General features: G+C 34.1%; 1 protein-coding gene across 2 annotated transcripts; it reads right to left on the reverse strand.

The window, feature by feature from the left end:
- Positions 1–701: 701 nt before the first annotated feature.
- CRISP3 (cysteine rich secretory protein 3) lies at positions 702–17,978 on the reverse strand. Of its 2 annotated transcripts, none has more exons than XM_025381999.1 (8): positions 17,854–17,978; positions 10,650–10,723; positions 9,713–9,829; positions 8,824–8,911; positions 6,999–7,144; positions 6,495–6,592; positions 4,462–4,550; positions 702–2,174 (listed from the first exon to the last, which is right to left on the reverse strand). In XM_025381999.1, the coding sequence occupies exons 2-8, from the start codon at positions 10,719–10,721 to the stop codon at positions 2,047–2,049; spliced, it is 738 nt and encodes a 245-aa protein (XP_025237784.1). In that variant the 5' UTR covers positions 10,722–10,723; positions 17,854–17,978; the 3' UTR covers positions 702–2,046. The 2 variants fall into 2 exon arrangements, with proteins under 2 accessions (XP_025237784.1, XP_025237785.1); XM_025382000.1 differs by having other exon boundaries at positions 10,650–10,753; positions 17,854–17,960.
- Between the last annotated feature and the right edge of the window lie 1,845 nt (positions 17,979–19,823).

The raw sequence follows: 19,823 nt of genomic DNA on the forward strand, positions 1-19,823 counted from the left end.
TGAAAAAAAAAGGAGAAGAAATATAGGGAGCTCTGAGAGAACATGGTGGGAATTTCTCTAGATTATATGCTCAAAATAATCTGTTGATGAAATGATGTTTAATGTGAAGTAGCAATTCTAGCAAATAATACAGTGATCATTCTTCCAAACAGAGCAATAGCAAACACAAACACCATAAGGTAAAAATGATCTTGAGGAATTTCAGGTAATTTAATGGGCTCATCCTACTGGAGCAGAGGAAATGAGGGAGGGTGGAATGAAGTGAGATTGGAGAGGCAAATATAAAAAAGATTATTCAGCTTCTTGCAGATCAGTTTAAGATCATGAATATTACACTAATTACTTCTGAAGCCTATTGAAAGGTTTTGAATGGAGATTAATTAGGAAATTTATTGCTTAAGAGATTAAGAGATGCAGCCAAAAATATCATCTAGGAGCTGCCTTGGTAGTCCTGCACCTTCCTGTTTTCCTTTGCGTCATGACTACTTAGATCCTTGAAATTTTTAGTTTGATACTGAGTAAACAAGTCCATCTGATATGACAACCTCATCATTGATATTACCTGAAAGGACAAAATCAAACATATAGCACTGGGATAAAGGAACTGAAGGTTAAGAGTAAAAGTCTAGGAAAGAATAACTAGATAATCTGAAGAAAAGCTATGATGTGTCATAGAGTCAAGAAAAAAACTCTTGTATATATTTTCAAAATACTTTTTATTTTTCATTGTTTTCTTAGACTTACCAAAAATTTGGTAAGATAGTACAGAGAATTCCCAGATAGCCCTCACCCAGTTTCAGTTTCTCTAATGTTATCATCTTACATTACCCTGCTATATTTATCAAGATTAAGAAATCAACACTACTGTTAAAAATACTCCAGATTCTATTCAGACTTCATCAGCTTTTCATTACTGATCTTTTTCTTTTCCAGGATCTGATCCAAGAAAGCACATTGCATTTGGCTCCCATGTCTCCTTAGTCTCATGTGGTCTGTGATTGTTTCTCAGGATTTTCTTATTTTCCATGATTTTTACAGTTTTGAGGAATACTCTAAAATACCCCAGGGATATTTTGTAGAATGTCCTTCAGCTTGAATTTGCTGTATGTTTTAGCTCATAATTAGATTGGGATTACGAATTTTTAGAAAGATTACATAGAACAAATCCACATGACTTATCACTGGTGACGTTAATGTTGATCACTTGGTGAAGAAGGCATTTGTCATTTTTCTCCCCTGTAAAGTTACTATGTTTCCCTTTCCATATTCCACTCTTTGGAAATGAGTCACTAATTTTAGTGAAGACTCACAAGGTAGGGGACTGAGTGCTACCTCCTTGAGTGGAGGGTATTTACCTGTATTATCTTGGATTCTTTTTTAAGGAAGGTTTGTCAAAGAGAAGAGAGGTTTAAAAATAAAGGTGTGATCATATTCTACTGTAAAATTTATGCAGATAAACAAAGGATTATATTGATTTTGGCAAAATAAAAGTCAGGGTGGTTTTAGGAGGAACAGCTTCAACTCAGTTGTGAGGATGCCAGTCAGATGATTGTAAAGAAGGGTGAATGAGTGAAAGGAATTAAGACAGCATATGGGAGCACATCTTTGAAGATGCTTAGCCTTAGAGTGGAGCTAGGAAAGGCAACTGCAGCCAAGGACTCATGTGAAAATTATATTATTCTTTTTGTACATTTTGTTCTAGGAACATAATTCTCACTTTCAATCCAGGGTTTTACTGAACTTAGTCATGTGAGAATACCAATTTCAAAATTTTCACACTAATTAAATTCAGTAAATTTAAATCACAAAGTTTATATATAAAAATCCAAAGTTGTTGTTATAGATTTTGTTACTTTTAAACCATTTGTATGAAAAAGATTTTTGTAAAATAAAAAGCAGATCCAGAAGAAAAAGATTTGGAATCAAATGTGTATCAAACATGCCTACAATTTCTCAGCTAGTATATGCTAAATCTAAGTAGATACCGAATCTAAGTAGATAATCTGACTCCTCTCTACATAACGCTACTCAGTGTGTAATGCGAATTTAATAAATGCTGTTTGAACAATTGCAGGAGGCCTTGCAACTGTTCCTGACAAACGGATGTTGACAGGAATATGTGCGCTTCAAATTTTCACAGTTACTATAGAGATCTTCATACTTGCAACCATTGGCTGGAATAAAAACAAAGAAACCAGTCACTTCATTATCATTTTCTTCCATAACAACAACACATATAATACATTCTATATGAACAGAGAGTAGGGAAGTGAGCAAACAAACTGGCATTGTTACACTAAGATGGCCATTTTATATCTTGAGGGACACACAAGGTCTCTTAGGTAAACACACAGATTCATTTTTAAATTCGAGCTTTTGGAAATGTTTCTAAGATGAACTGACATATTTTCCTCACTCAACGAGTGAGCAGAGTAAAATTAATTTAAATGGATTTCTCTAGAACTGCAATATCCAAAATGGTGGATACTTGTCATGTGGTTGTTTAAACTTAAATTAATCAAAATTAAATAAAATTAAAATTTCAGGTCTCTCCTCAACAACACCAGGTATATCACTTGCTCAGTAGCCATGTGTCTAAGGGCGACTTATTGGAAAGTGAGAATACTGAACATCTTCATCATTGTAGAAAGTCATTGAACACAGTTCTAGACTCTAGTGCCACCAGTCTTTCTCTCAGGTCTAAGTAATTATTATAGGAAGATGTAAATGTATAATGTAAAAGGTGGAGAGAATGTCATTATGATTATTGGACATTTCTACTTGAATGTCCTTCAGTGGCCACAAACTCAACAAATCTCAAACTAAATTCATCATCCTGTCTACAAGCTTGACATTTCTTTGTTATTTCCCAACAATTCTTCATTTGGTTCACCCAGTTTCAGAGAAATGGCACTCCCAACTATTAAACAATTCAAGCCAGGAGCCAGGAATCAACTGAAACTTGTTTCTATTTTTTTTTTTGTAATCAATGTTCAACAATACGAGGTAACAACAACTGACTATTCTACTTTCTTCCTATTTTTCATACCTATCTATTTTTTTCATTCATTTTGCACTAATGCAGTAAAGATACTCATTTGTTTTTGAGTGTGTGTTTTTCCAACAGTCTCCTAGCTGATTTTCATCCAATTGCTTCTTCCTACTACTGTCAGGAGCTCCTTAGAAAACACAGTTCAGATCTTATCATTCTTCTGTTTAAAATTTTTCAGTTGGCTGATCATTACTAATAAGATAAATTTCAAGCTTCTTAGAAAAAAGCATTTGGCAGTGCTGGAAATACTTGGATTTTCCTTCTTTAGTTGATTTATAGCTTTGGTATTATCAATATTCTGAATTATAGCTATACAATTCAGTCAGAAAAAAATGTTACAATTCAGTCAGGTGAATGCATTTGAAAGGTAAAATTCTCAACGAATAGGTCGACTGCATTGTCAGTAATAATTTTAGTAATACATCCTAGTTAAACAAACATATCAACTCTTTGTATTTTTATTTATAAAAGCATAAAATGAAATTGTATGAGATATATATTTATTTTACTTCTTTTTGCTAAAATATTTTTGAGGCTTCTGTGAGTTAATACTACATACAGATTTGATTTTGACTTTAAAAATGCATATAAAAATTATTAGCAAGCGGAAGTGCAAGTGATTATTATATTAAACTTGATGACTCTAACTACACTATGGCAAATATGAGGAAGTTAGTATGATAAATTCGTTAGCATATGAGAAATTGCAGTATTTGGAGTCCCTGTCTGGATTGAGCCATATTCTATGGTCTCATACTCTTAGATGTATATTTGTTTTTCTTTTTTAAAATATGCTGTATTTTGTATAATGATATAAAGTTTTATGAGGAGAAACTTCATATTTAATTATAATATGTCATTTCACAGACACATTTTCATATATGGCAATATATAAAATGGATGGTAAATGTTTCATCAGGTTACATATGATAACAGGTCAAATTTTACATTGCAAATAATACATAGATACTGAACAGTGTAAAATGTTCACTTAAAAACATTCCGTAAGGCTGGGTGTGATGGCTCACACCTGTAATCCCAGTACTTTGGGTGGCTGAGGTGGGCAGATCGCTTGATGGCCAGAAGTTCGAGACCAGTGTGGCCAACATGGCAAAATCCTGTCTCTACAAAAAGTACAAAATTAGCCAGGTGTGCTGGCACGTGCCTGTAGTCCCACCTACTCAGGAGGCTGAGGCATTAGAATAACTTGATCCCTGCAAGCGGAGGTTGCAGTGAGTTGAGATGGCTCAACTGCACTCCAGCCTGGGTGACAGAGCCAGACAGATTTTTTTTTTTTTTGTCCTTTGCATGAAAGCATTGCTTAAGTTGGTTGTCTTCAGAGTTCCCAATTCTTAGAAGAAATGTCAGATCATTTTATTTTATTATCAAGTTAATCACTTCAAACTTACTGCATAGTCCATCGTCACAGTTATTTGGGCAACTGGCACAAGGTGCTCCTTGTTCATAAGGGACATATAGTCTGTTAACCCAATTACCACTGAAATTTGAAATAAAAAATGTCAAATATTTTTCATTTTTCTGTTTAGTTTATGTTCCAAGGTTAGTATCAGTCACCAAATATACATGGGTATTTATTAAATGTTTTTAATTATGTCAAATAATTAAAAATATAATATTCTCAGAGGATATTCAGACAATAATGCAAATTAAGAGAATAATTCACACATTCATTCACTTTCCTGACCATGGTCTCGCAACCTGAGAAACTGAAACAGGATAATTAAAGTCTAAAGGTTTTAGAGCGTATTTCGATATGGCAACACACTTCATCTCCCAATAGACTTGGTCAAATTGCTAAGATGATGTACCACAAGGTTCTGGCAAGGGTTAAAACATATCCCCTAGGGAGATAAGAAAAGTTCCTGAAGCACAGAAGGTTGCAATATGAAAAATAACATTTAATGTTAAATGTAGCTTATAATTAAAAATAAAAAATACCATAATTTCTATAATATGAAGAAGGGTAAGTACAATTTCAGCATAAATTTTGGCTTTTAGGTGGGGTGGTGATTTTCACATGGTTTTTGCTGTATGTTTGTGAAAGGGTATTGTGCTTGGGAAGGTTTGGGAATGTCTAAAGGTGGTGTGTATGAGATGTTTATGTTTGCCAAGAATGGGAATGTTAGGGGAAAAAAAGATTTAATTAATATTAATCTCCTCTGTGTGTTCATCTTACAGTGACTAGCCTGTACCTCAATGATGATTATTTTCCTATCGGTAATTATCATCTGAAAGTACAAGAAAGCCAAAGTCTTAATTGCACTAAGTAGGTTAACAGTCCAAGTCAATGTAGCTGAATCTCAGCCTTCCTTCACAGAATATAACTGTAGGTGTGTGAGCACTTTAAAAAATGTGAAATAGACATCAAAGTGTTCTGGAAGTTCTCTTTTTCCTGCTTTCTCTCATTACTACTTCCAACTCTCACTCAGATGCAGACTCAAGATGCTCTCCTCTCATGACCAGGCATTTGGGGGCAGTCTCCCAGGGTCTTTCAATTTTCTACATTAACAATGATAATTCTTTGCTGAAAAATGACCTTACAGGTCATATTTCTCAAACTGGAATCCTACATCACCTGGGATATCTACAGCCTCAAAATAAGTCATGCAGAAAGCTGAGTTTGGGGAAAGCCCCTCCCACTAGTGGTGAACAATTTCAAATATTAAAAGGAAATTAAAGCTAATAGATATGTTGTGAATATATCTTCAATATATCCACAGATTTTTTCTGTGTGAGTAAGTGAAATATATTGCTTGAGAAAAAAAGTGGACTTTCTTCAGGAAACCCAAGATAATTAAGAAATTATGATCTTAACGGTTCCATGAAATGTTTTTGTGGTAAATTCCAAGAAGCAAAAATTTAAGATATTATCTTTTCTTGGCTATTTGAAACATATTGGGGATCTCTTGAAAAGTCTTTGAGGTCCAAGATTTAATCATTTCTTAATGTATAATGTGAAATTTTCTGATAAACATGAGTAAGAGCATTTGAGCAGAAAGGACTGATATTACTAAAATGGGTCTTTACTCATTTGTTTGTCACCTTACTTTATCCCTGGACTAATTGTCAAGCTTTCAGTTTCTCGTATGTAAACTTAGCATGAACTGATAAAATTATATTTAGACAACTACACACTACCTGTACTCATGAAGTAACCATGAGCATAGGAAAAGGCAATTGAGCGAGGAGACAAATTATTTTAGGCATGAGGAAAGACAGCTGCCTGTTCAATAACACTTGGAACTAGAACTGAAAACTTTATCTTTCTGCGAAGTAGATTGAATGTGTCTCAACTTTAGAAAACATTTCTAAAGATTAATCTCCTTCACGTTTACTGAAATATGCTTTTTGGTTTGTTTTTATATTAAATATTAAATCGTATTTAGCATTATTGACAATAAACTCTAAAATATATACTTACGTAGGACAATATTGGCAAACATAGTAGTATTTGAGAACTGCTTGATTGGGACAGTAGGCAATTCCACATCCAACGAGGTAGGAAGAGTACCAAACAACCTATAAACCCATAAGTGAACATACGAGAGCACATTAGAGAAGAAGAAAATACCGAAAAGCAAATAGTAGGAAATACAAAATGGAGAAGAATGTTACTGACATATTTTGTCTATATCTTATGGCTATATTTAGTTAAATTATTGAATCAAACTAAAAGACTTTTAAAATATTACATTTCCATGTACATTCCTTTTTGAGACTGTTAGACAAAGATTATGTTTCCCTACCATGATCCTGCAGACTATTGAAAAATGACAGCTCACAGCTGAAATACTCACCAAATGCCAGACTATTCTATATTCACTTGAAAATTTCCCCCAAATTCAACTTGGAATCAGTCAAAATTTGAAGAATCCTTTTTTTAGGGCACTTGTAAAGGAGGTGGTTTTTCATTTCCTCTCTTTACCTGTGTATAATGTCCAACCACTGCATTGGGAGTCTTTGGCCCTACACCAAAGTCAAAATCCTTGTATTCATCAAACCAGCTTTGGATTGCTTGTGACCATGAATTGGGGGCACTTGACATGTAGAGATTCTCACCACATTTTAGACCTAAGAAGGAACAGACCACTCATGAGGAAAGCAATAAAGCATGCAATGGCAAAATACACACCCCCCCACCCACCCCCCACACACAGCAGAATTTTTTTAAATACTGTCCCCAATGCCCATCATTAATGAATATCAACTAATACATAAGGAGGGTGCCTCAGATCCTTATCAGCTATAAGCTGAACAGAAGCCAGATTTGCCCAATACTTGAGGTTGGTCTCAACATGCAAAACTTTGAGTAGATGGAGAACCCTTTTTTCTTTAATATCTGCTCTCCCTGGATTCATTTATTTACACATTGAATTCTTCACATGGGTGTGCCTTATGAGCTTTCAGCTTTGTAATGTGAGCTTGCTGAAGGCAGACATCAATTTAGTAATTTCTCTCCTGCTCTAGTCCGTATTCACCAGAGATTTTCATATATAGGAATCTGAATAAGTGGTTAGAATTATTATTTTGTGTGAATTTTTTTTAAAAAGTCTTATGCTCAGTCTTTAAGAGCCCAAACATGAAGAAAATGACACCATAAAAGACAATATTTTCACAGGTTACAGGCCTCCTCTTAGCAAATCAGAACACCACAGGCCACACTTTGCTCAAAAAATAAGGAAAAAAGTGCCTTGCAGCCCAGAAATACTTCAGTGCTTTTTCAAGCCCTGAAATTAATATTTATATTTGGATGGCTTAACATGGGAAGTCTACATGGGATGCACTACATGGGATGTAGTTTAAAGAGAGTATAAACTACCTTTGTATAGTTCCTTTAAGAGGGAAAGAAAGAAGCTAAGATTTTAACAATAGATTGAGATTTTCAAGACCATTTCTTTCAGTCTTCTGGTGACCATAGTTACCTCCTTTCATAAATTTATTATAGTTTTAATATCAAAAATATAGATAACAATGGCAGTCCTATTTTCAAAACAAGCCAGTTATTTACCACTTGTAAATTTGGCTTGCCTTTACCTATGTTGTTTTTGATAATTCAATAAGTATTTTATCTGATAGCTTATCCATATGATATTTTATCTAGTTGTTTTTATATTTATTGATGCATAGGTTATGTCTTGCAGGTCATTTTTATTTAGTCTAATATAGTATGCATTGTAAACATCCAGCAAATACGAAAGACATGGCTTACCACCATCAAAAATTCAAAAGAAAATAGTAAAAGCTAATACTGGTGTTAAATATCTTTTTTTGTAAAATTCAGGAACAGTTTGACAAAATTTAAAATATTTTATAAAAACAAAATTAAGTAGGTTTCAAAACACAAATATGCTCTATATTATCACTAAAAAGGGTACTGATTTAGAAGCCAGAAATTCTAATTCCAGATTTCCTATATATGACATTAATTACCAATCATCATTTTCTTCCAGACTTGGTTTTCTAATCTCTGTAATTGTGAAAGAGATGATCTGTAACCTGCTTTACTCATGAGCTGATTGAGAGGTACAAATGTGATACTGCCTGAGACAGTTTTTGTAAAATTTACGTAAAACCATAAGCTCAGATGGTGCTTCTCAGAGTTATCTCTACATATAGAGATATTCTATCTTGAAAAAGGTAGCATTAGAAGCAATATTTATTTACAAACTTTTCTTAATGCAACATTATAACATGGTTTCTTATTATTTTACTTGTTGATTTATTCAACAAATATTTCCTAATTTACATACTAGTCTTTCGATCCCTTGGGTTACTGTGTCTGTAATTGCACTGGTTTGCCCACTTTTGGGCATTTGCTGCAGCCTCTTTGTTCCATTCCTGAAACAAGGACAGAAAAAAGATATCCACTTAATATCTCAAACCTCACAGGAGCATAAGCCTTATAATCAGGTTATAGGTTGATTTACATCATCATAAAATTTCTGTGCAAGCATCTTCTGATTTGTATAGTAATCAAATACATATTTTTTTGAGGTGCCTTTTTCTGTTCCACAAAGAAATATAGGTAATATGCCTACCCTAAATAATCAAAAAAAAATCTAGGTTTATAGCCTAATTATTTATGACAGGACAACAGAAACATAAAGATTTTTAGTAGTGATCCTACTCTAAATATTGATAAACATGTGGAGGTGTTGAGATTGCTTTTGCTGACAATGAAGTAATTAGCTGGCTTACTTCACTTTCAGTTATTTTTTCCCCCCACCCCTTCACTGAATATGTTTGGGAGACATGTGGCCTTTGGTACAAGGCCCAGAAAAGTAGATTGTTATTTACCCTAAATGGCATTTATCTTAAACGAAAAAGGTCTTTCTGATCTTAGATTAGGACAGATAAGATAAGGAGCAGAAAAGCATAATGGCTTTTCACTGTATGTCCAAAGATTTGGTTTTGATTCTGCTTCCATAATTTAAATAGCCCTATGAATTTGACATTATGCAACCATTATAAAGAGAGGTTAAGAAATTCAACTCTGCCCATTATACAGCTCAAATGAAATAACAAAATAGAGACAGAACTTTGTAAACCTTGAAGTTATTAAGAGATTTTCGTTGCCAGCCGCCTGCTCCTTCCACAGCTTGTTCACACCCCTCTCCTTTGCAATATACCACCTCTTACCATCTTTAGCATGTTGCTGGCAGGTGGAGAGACTGCTCTCCTCAGTTCATTGTGTTTATTTACAATCTCCCTTTGCACTTGTGTTTGGTTGGTTAACAAAGCAGTAAAAGCGGGATCCTAAGGGAAAATAAAATTACAATTATTTTTTAACATTGTTGGAAATTGCGCATAGTAGTAACTATGTTAGCTTGAGGGAACAAGGACCATTTTAAAAAAGTGTTTGAGCCAATACTAGGTAAACACTGTCAATGACAGCCAAAGCTATGACTTTTTAATGGAAAAGTATTATATGAAAGTTTTCAGATTGGGGATATAATTCATGGCATGACAAACTAAAATCTCCTCTGAGGCCACAAACACCAATTTCTGGGTTAAGAGAGGTCTTAATGTGATTTTTCTAGATATATGAGTGACAACATCTTATAGTGACAAGGGTACATGATAGGAATTATTAAGACATTCACACTCAGGCTGCAGCAAAGAAGTGGTAAGGATTGGGCTGTATGATTTACCCTAAGACTTTAGGGGGAATTTCTGCCTGAAATGGTGTCTGGTATTTAGAAAAAATGCTTAGGCTCAGTCTAAGTGCATGTGTAACATGCAATACTCTAGTAAAAGAGTTTTATGTATTAGGTAGCAAATTTTATGGGATCACTCAAAAGATAGTTTTACCACATTAAAAAAAGTCTCCAAGGCAATTTGTGGGGTGGAGCAAAGTCATTTAATTAATGAACTTCAATACCCTCATGTGGCTAGGGGCTACCATATCGATCACCACAGCTTTAAACATAATTATGTTAACTATCTTGAGCTACTAATGAGTACTTTATGATGTACCAGACACTCTAGTCCTTTTCACTTTTGAAGATTGATCTAGTAGCTTGCTAGCCCTCATGGTTGCCTGAATTTTTCTGAAGATTTTTGACTTTAACCATACCTTATCTTCATTTGCTGGGAAGGATGGAAGCAGCCCAGCAACCAGGAACAACAGCACTGGGAATAATGTCATTGCTGGGAAAACAAAACCGGTGGAACAGGGATCTGCATTAAAATGATTAGTACATGAATTGCTGAGTAACATGAGGGTGGGAGAAATGTAATGACTTCCATTATCCCAAATTCATTACTAATGTAGCAGAAGACTTGTCACATGGAGTGAGCAGAATGACAGTGGATTCAGCTTTCGAAGTATGCCTCCAACTGGGACTATAAAGAACAAACCCAAATTCCCTACTGAAGCCCTTGAAGCATGCCTGTAAATGCTAAGGACTTTCTACCTCCTTCTTCTGCAGGTCTGCAGTCTTCTCTGTGTAACTGCTCTCTTTAGGTACTAGGAGTGGATTCTTCACAGTGACAATTCAGTAGCTTCCAACTGTGATTATTACAGGGATACTACTGCATTAGCCTTTGCTGATTTCCTTAAGTGCTGTCTACACTTTTATAAATATACTCCTATTAACATGTCTTCAAATTACAAGTTAGCCTGTGCCAGTTCTTTTCCATCAGGGATCTGGCTCATATACTTGCCATTCTTCGAACCCTAGAAAGTCCTCTAAGTGTATGCTTTTCATGCATACTTTTAAACTACTCTCTTCAACTTTACCTGTGCAGCTAGCATCCTAACTCCTTTCCTCTCAAAACTTTATCTTTAGTACCATGCCTCAAATTTAAAAAGGCAACATTTTTTCCTCTGGAATTTAAACCAAAAAGGTAGTAATTTGATTATCACTTTTAAGGGATTACTAACCCTATCTGTATTAATATCCTTAATATGTTCACATTCTTTGTCTCACTAATTCAACTTCTTGGAATCCTACTGAAATTATAAACTATATTGGAAAAGTTTTAAGCATAAAATTTTTATCATGTTATCATTTATAAGAGGTAAAACATTGTAAATTAATTACATGCTTAGTAACAGGGAGCTATAATGTCTAGGTAAATGAGAGTACATCCTCTTATGGCAGTATATTAGACATAAAAACCACTCTATATTTATGGTGGTTTTGTAACCTCAGAGAAAAAGCTTATGCTTCAATGTTAAGTTTAAAAACAAGAAAGCAGAACAAATAATACATGGTAGATCCTTAGCCTTCTGTTTTGGACCGAGTGTTAATAGAAGTAGTGACTCATCCTACAAAAGCTCTTCCTTCTTAGCTATTCACTGATTCCTCCTGAACCTCAGCTCTTGAGGGCTGGGAGTGGGTCTCCCTTAGACTATGAACTCAGCTAACAACAAATCCCCACAGAACTCCCAAAGGAAGAACTTTCCACCCCAGATTAGTCCCCAGCACTAAATTCAGCTTTCCTTTCTGCTAACCAGCACTCTCGCACCCCACCCACTGTGAATCTAAGTATTGGGATGCAGCCTGATACACAATTGCAAAACCCATTTTCATGCTATTAAAGTCAATGTCACAAACCATCCCATCCCAGCACTGCTGCACAATCACCCCACAAATATGGGACTTCGCTGGTATCCATTTGTATCACTTTTTCAAAGATATTTCCAATGTAAGAACAAGAAAATGACAGAAAGAGAGATATACTTTTTGATAACAATTGTGGTTTTACTTTGTCCAATGCATCAATAAATACACTTGAAGCCTGAAAAAAAAAAAAAAGGAATCCATGAAAAATGATAGTACTAGAATGCAGATCTGGAACTCCAGAACATTTCAAGCTACTAGTGTTACAGATCTTGAAACTCACTCAAAAATAACTTAATCTGGTCCCGCTTCCACCTCTAAATTAATATGTGGATGCTCTAACTCTTAGTGTGCTGTATTTAGGGGTGGGCCCTCTAGTGGGCCTCCTTCAGAATTTGAGAGCAAAAGAGGAAAAGCAGATCCTTATTTTCATTTGTAATTCAAAGACAATTAGGTATTCTTCTTTCCTTTAGGAGACATTTATCAAATTCTGTACACTCTATTCAGGATAACATGTTACAATATTGGTGCACATGATCAAGTGAACAAGACTTGGTTCTTGCCCTCAGAGTCCTGGTATATCATTGCGGGAGCTCGTCATTCAAGTACCCAGAGTGGGAGCTGGTTGAATTTTCTCATGTGTGCAAAACAGGAGAATAAGATTTTATTTCCTTTTACAGTGATCCATTCGAATGCTTTATGGAGAGAGATGGGGAAGAATCTAGCACAATTCAGGGCTCAGGGAGTAAACACTTCGAATGAGGTAAATATGATAAAGATATATCATCAGCAGTAAGACCAGTAATGGTGACAGAGGGTCGCTGTAATATTTCACTCCATCCTCACCTCTCCTCCCCAGGGACTACTGTAAATAGCAGGTGCAAGTGGAAAATGATTTGTTTGCAATTCCATTTAGTAGCGTCACATAGAAGGTACTAGAAAGAATTTTTTAAAAATTGCCTCTCCTGTCATTTACTTGCATGAAGCAATTTCTAAATGTATTAGTTATACAGTTTTTTTTCTGCTATTTCTTGGAGATCAACATTAGATTTCTCTTCATTTCCCTTGAAAGAGTTATTTTGCACTTTGTGTAAGTCACTGAGTCCCACCTTTTATATGGTTTTCTGTTCTATTCTGGTTTTCCTTTTTCAAAGAAATTAATAATTCATCTCAAGTGTGATTAGAGAAAAACCAAGTCCCCAGATTTCAAAGATTTATGATTTCAAATAGTGATGGTTTGCTACTAATTCCAGATCTACAGCAGAGCAAATTGTGTCTTTCTGAAGCATAAATATCTGTAATACAATTAAACTGTAACATACTGTGCCTTCTTCACACTGATGTTAGGACCACTGGTATGTTTGAAACACTCCCTTGGAAAAGGGAGTGTTATATATTGTCTCAAATGACCTGATATCACTGCATATTGACTGATAACATATATCTACAAAAATTCTATAGGCATATCTCGTCTTAGCAGCCCATTTTGTAGAAATCAGGATTTGCAAATTGGGAAGTAGGACAAATTTGCTTGGTTGATAAGAGAAGAATTAATCAAAAGGTTCATTTATAAAGCAAACCTTTGGCTTCTATTCCAGGCAGAATATCAAAGTAGGCAAGTTTCTTACTGTCACCCCAAAATTAACTCTGAAAGAATTATAGAAGCAAGAGGGAAACAGGGATTCCAAGAAAATACTGAAAAGATAGTGAGAAAATCTGAGGAGAATAAAGTCTTTCATGACTTCTAGAATGTGTATATGGGTGTGTGTGTGTGTGTGTGTGCGCGCGCGCGCGCGTTGTGTATAATGAATGTGAAGGGGAGGAGAGTGCTGCATCCAACAGCAGTGGTTGGTCTAAAGTAATGCCTGTTAGTTCCCACTCTTGCCTCAAAACAGTCATTGATTCCTCTTTATTTGCAAAATTCTGCAACAACAGAAAAGCGCTTGCTCTAGTGCGATGTGTCAGCAAAGTAGTATCACGGAGCTGTAAGAACCATCCTATGCGGGTCCCGGGCGCGGTGGCTCACGCCTGTAATCCCAGGACTTTGGGAGGCCGAGTGGGGCGGATCACGAGGTCAGGAGATCGAGACCATCCTGGCCAACACGGTGAAACCCCATCTCTACTAAAAATGCAAAAAAATTATCCAGGAGTATCTCTACTAAAAATACAAAAAAATTATCCAGGAGTGGTGGCAGGCGCCTGCAGTCCCAGCTACTCAGGGGGCTGAGGCAGAAGAATGGTGTGAACCCGGGAGGCAGAGCTTGCAGTGAGCCGAGATCGCGCCACCGCACTCCAGCCTGGGGGATTTAGCGAGACTCCGCCTCAAAAAACGAAAACGAAAAAATAAAAAAAAGAGGAACCATCCTGTGTGAAGGACTGATGATAATAAGGTCATGCGTGATAGCACTCTCCAGTGCTCTTATAGTCACTTATAGTCACACCTTCTTACTCCCTACTGTTGTATGATTCAAATTAGCTTGGCTGCGTCCTCCCAATGCTGTTTCATTCCTGAAATGTAATCTGAGGAGTGGATATAATTCCTTGATTGACTCATAAAAGACATAAGAATAATAGTAAATAATACATAAGGCCACTTCATAAATGAATTGCAAGAATCCTAACAAAATATTAACTCACCAATTTCAAAAATATGTTAAAAATATCATGACCAAGTAAAGTTATATGAGGACTGCAAGAATAATTCAAAATTAGAAAATTCATTGGTAAAATTCATCACGTTAACAGATTAAAGCAAAGTAATATGACAAAAATACGTCATTAAATTTAATCCCTATATGTAGTTTTTTTTTTTTATTTTAAAAGAAAAAATAGAAGAGATCATTAATTTGGTAGGAAGCATATACTGCAAATCTATACCCAATATAATGGTTATTGGAGAAACTCTAGGTGCATTTCATTTAATATTAGGAACAAGAAAAGAATGACTAATACTTTTATTTAACAAAGTACTGGAGAGACCCTAATCAAAGCTGTAAGAAAAGAAAATACATACATATACATGTATATGCATATAATATATACAAGTAACATAACGAATACAATATATAATATATATTTATTACACATAATATATAATGTATATTATATATTTCTATATATAATATATAATGTATATAATATATAATATATATTTATATTTATATAAATATATTATATGTTTATATTTATAAATAAATATTTTATTTATTTAAATAATTATATAATATATATTTATTACACATAATATATAAATATTAATATATAAATATTTTTATATATTAATTTTTAAATAATTAATTTATATATTAATTTTTAAATAATTAATTTATATATTTATTTATATGTAATATTTGTAACCTTTGTAAGGGAAGAGATAAAATTGTTATTGTTTTCAAATGATACGATCATCTATCTGGAGAACACACCAAAATAAACAATTTTGCTAGAGGCACTATCAACTTACAAAAATGCCATTTCTATTACTGGAAATACTCAACTAGAATATAAGATTTAAGAAACACTCATAACAGTTAAAAAAATTATACAGTATCTGGGAAACAATAAAAAAATTAAAAATTCTTTTTGGAGAAAATTTTAAAACTTTAATAAAGAACATAGTAGAAGTTCTGAATAAATTGAGAGTTTTGTAATGCTTTTAAATGGTACATGTTAAGGTTAAGATATCAATCCTAAACTAACCTAACTGTTTATTTTAATTCCAATACAAATTTTAAGTGGCTTATGAATAACTAAGTAAACCTTTAAAAGAAGAATTGGCTGGGCGCAGTGGCTCACGCCTGTAATCCTAGCACATTGGGAGGCCGAGGCGGGTGAGTTGCCTGAGCTCAGGAGTTCGAGACCACCCTGTGCAATATGGTGAAACCCCGTCTCTACTAAAAATACAAAAGTTAGCCGGGCATGGTGGTGGTGCATGCCTGTAATCCCAGTTACTGGGGAGGCTGAGGCACGAGAATCGCTTGAAACTGGGAGGTGGAGGTTACAGCGAGCCAAGATTGTGCCACTGCACTCCAGCCTGGGAGACAGAGTGAGACTCCATCTCAAATAAATAAGTAAACAAATAAAATAAAGAAGAATTAATTGGATTATCTTTTCATATTAGTTATTAAGATAGACTTCAAACCTTTGTTGACAAAATTTAATATTACTGTAGGAACAGATAAATCAATCGATGGAGGTAAATACAAAATTTAAGAGACAGACCAAACATCACAGCATTAAAAAACAAAGGAGGGAGAACAGATTATAGAAATATTTTAAAGGATCATGTGGATTAGAAAAGATGTCAAAAGCATTAATACAAGGGAGTATAATGCGTGCACTATAGGTATAAACACATTTATATACTAGTCACAGCACAGAAAAGTATTTGATGCAATATTTTCTTAAAATTTAATAGTTAATCTTTATTCTGATCACTTTCTTTCATCTTATTATGTATCTGTGATACAGAAAGCAGCCTATGCCAATATGCAAAGTTTGCAAAACTGCTATATTTCATCAAGTAAGAAATTTGTAAAGATATCCAAATAAGAATAGCTGTCTTGCATTTCTTGAGAAGCACTTTTTTTTTCAAGGACGAATTCCCTTCCTTTTACTTGAATTCAATAAGTAACATAACTGAAATTCATAGCAATATCAGATTTACATTACTTGAAAATTCTGATGCTCTTCCTTCCAATTCATCCCTGTCTCTTACAAATCAGAAAGCCCAATTTACCTTACAACTCATCAATTAGGGTAACTCCCACGCTTGAAACTTGTCATCAATTTAATTACTTTTGATCCGCTTTCAGAAGTCTTAGTCATACAGGCAGACACATTCTAGATTTGGTTTTAACTAGCAAAAGAGGCAACACCGGATCTTCTTTGGCTATTGTAAATACTCCCAGAGTTTCCTGGATAGCATTTAGCCACAGGGAAGAAAAGCATTTTACTTTAAAATCTTCTGTCTAGTGGTAAGTAACCCCTTTCATGTTGTCATTAGGTAGTTCTGTGGTCTCCTAATATCTGATTCTTCATAATCACTTCTAATGTGCTACAGAATATAAAACTGTATGTGGAAATTGCTTCCTTAGATGAAATATGCACGATAGATATTATATTTAAATTACCTACATAAACGTGACTGAGTAGATTGACTTTTGACTGGAAAACATTTATAAGTCTTTTTTTTTTTGTACTCTGAGTGCATTTCATGAGGTAAACTGTATTTTATGTTGATGGTCTTTAATAAAATACTTTTTGATCTCGAGATCAGTGCTATAATTTTGTTTTAACCAATTTAAAACTTTTGCTATGGCTTCTCATATAGCTGTATGTTTTAATATTAGTAAAAGTGACTGATGTAAAAGTATGCACACACGTATATTCATAGTTTTTCATTTTTCTATTAAAAATAGTTCTAGTACAATTGTTTCCAAAAGTCATAGACATGGGAATTAATTATATTACTTTAGAATGAAAGGTAAAAATTTATTTAAAAATCAAACTGGATAAAAGTGCTTTTGGAATAATAAAGCTGTCTATATATTAGCTTCTCAGCTTAAAATGAATATGTTAAGATGATTACTCTCATTAAAAGTTATCAATAAACTTTGGAAAATCGTAGATAAAATATACTGAATATATCACTTTATCATTGAGAAGGCATAAATGTGTTGTTCACCTTGAAATAAAGGAGTTATCACTTACCAGTGGTTTCCAGAGCAGGATGAAGTATTTATTTCATCTGCTGATAGAAGGAAGGTGGAGAGAGAGAAGATTAGAGCCATATATATGAAACACCTATTTCCTGTTTTGGCAAATTCTGGTTGTGCAAGTAGCTCTAGATCAACAAGGCCTGAAACAGGATTTGTCATACCAATAGTCTCAGATTTCATTGCTGATTTTCTAATCATGATTTTGAAATTATTTGGTGATTCCTCAAATGCCTTTTAAAAGTAAATTGCTATACCAAGTTTTGTAATTGTGCATTTATTCTTTGAAGCTCATATATTATAATTTATCCATATTTTTGCTAGTCAATAGTTTGAAAATTCTTAGCCAAATTATTATCATCACAACATTAGAGTTTTTAGAATTACTTCTGTTGGATTGAAATTAAGCTCATAATTTTCATGAACTCTAGAGAACACAATGTTTTTTACAGCTATCTAAAATGCTTATTAATAATCTATTGGACATCACTCTTTTGGATAATAATTTTATCTTTAATGTTTGTAAATACAAGGCCACAGTGACTTTCAGAACTCGATGGCCAAACACACCATAACTCATTGGTATTTCCATGTTCAAAGATGTGCTGTATTTACTTTTACTTTCTGGTTGTATAAAATTAAACATAATATTGGTCTCCATGTTAAATTATCATTATTTGATTCTGTTCATCTATGGAAAATTTCAATCATTCCAGGCTTGTTTCCATAGCACAATAATGAAGTGGGGGGGGACTAACAATTTCAGATTTCCTCTACCTCTAAAATACAATAATCTTAAATACTGAGTTTATCTAAATAAAGAAGTATAAATTAATAAATCACAAGTAGCATATACATAGCACACAGACATTTCTGCATGCTCATGTTGGCATATAGATTGCACCATGTGGTGCACAATTCAAAAGTTTCTGTTCATTTTCATTTTTATGTTTCGATTTATTGATTTATGTAACAAAATATATAATCACAAATCAATGTCTACTCAACAGGCACATTTTAAAATTATGGTTAATTTTAAGTTCAAGAATTAGATACTTCTAAATGTCTGTTTTAAGAGAGTTAAGAACTCAGAAAATCAGGTTGGATTTTACCATTAAAAAAAGGTTAACCATTTGCTGCCATGTCTCCAATTAACTCCTAGAATCTATTTACTTTATGAACATGTGAAGTGGAAGCTCTCAATAAACCAAATCAGCTATGTGGAAAAAAATCACCTTGGAACTACCTTCTACACAATCCTCTTTCTGTGGCAAAATGTATTTTGTGGGCAAGACCAGACTCAGAAGCATCCACAGCCCATTCTCTTCTCCACTTACTGGTGTAGAATGTTGTTAAAAGCTTCATATTTCTGTTCTAATGGAAATGGGCTAAATTTCTGTAACTATGTGTATTGGGAAATTTCTATATTTTATTTTATATCATATTTTATTTGATTTGAGGCAGGATCTCACTCTGTCATCCAGGCTAGAGTGCAGTGGTTAGATCAGAACTCACTGTAGCCTTGAATTTCTGGGCTCAAGGGACTTCCCAAGGAGCTGAGATCATGGTGTGCACTACTATACGCAGCTAAATTTTTAATTTTTTTTGTAGAGACAGAGTCTTGCTATGTTGCCCAGGCTAGTTTCAAACTTCTGGCCTCAAGCAATCCACCTGTCTTGGCCTCCCAAAGTTCTGGAATTATAGGCATGAGCCACTGTACCCACTTTATTAGGAAATTATTATTCTGATTGTAAATTTTCATATTTATCTGTAAATGGGAATAATCTTATTTTTATTTAATTGTGATACATAATATATGTAAGCTGCCTGCCATGTAGTAAGAATTTCCAGTGTTAATTCTCTCCCACTTTGTGTACTTTTCTTCTGTATCTAGACAAATCTACCCCTAATATTTGTAAGTTGTGGGATTGCACTTGAGTTTTATGACATGGTTTGACTTACTAA

This window comes from Theropithecus gelada, chromosome 4 (genome assembly GCF_003255815.1).
Source record: "Theropithecus gelada isolate Dixy chromosome 4, Tgel_1.0, whole genome shotgun sequence".
Taxonomy (NCBI): Eukaryota; Metazoa; Chordata; class Mammalia; order Primates; family Cercopithecidae; genus Theropithecus; species Theropithecus gelada.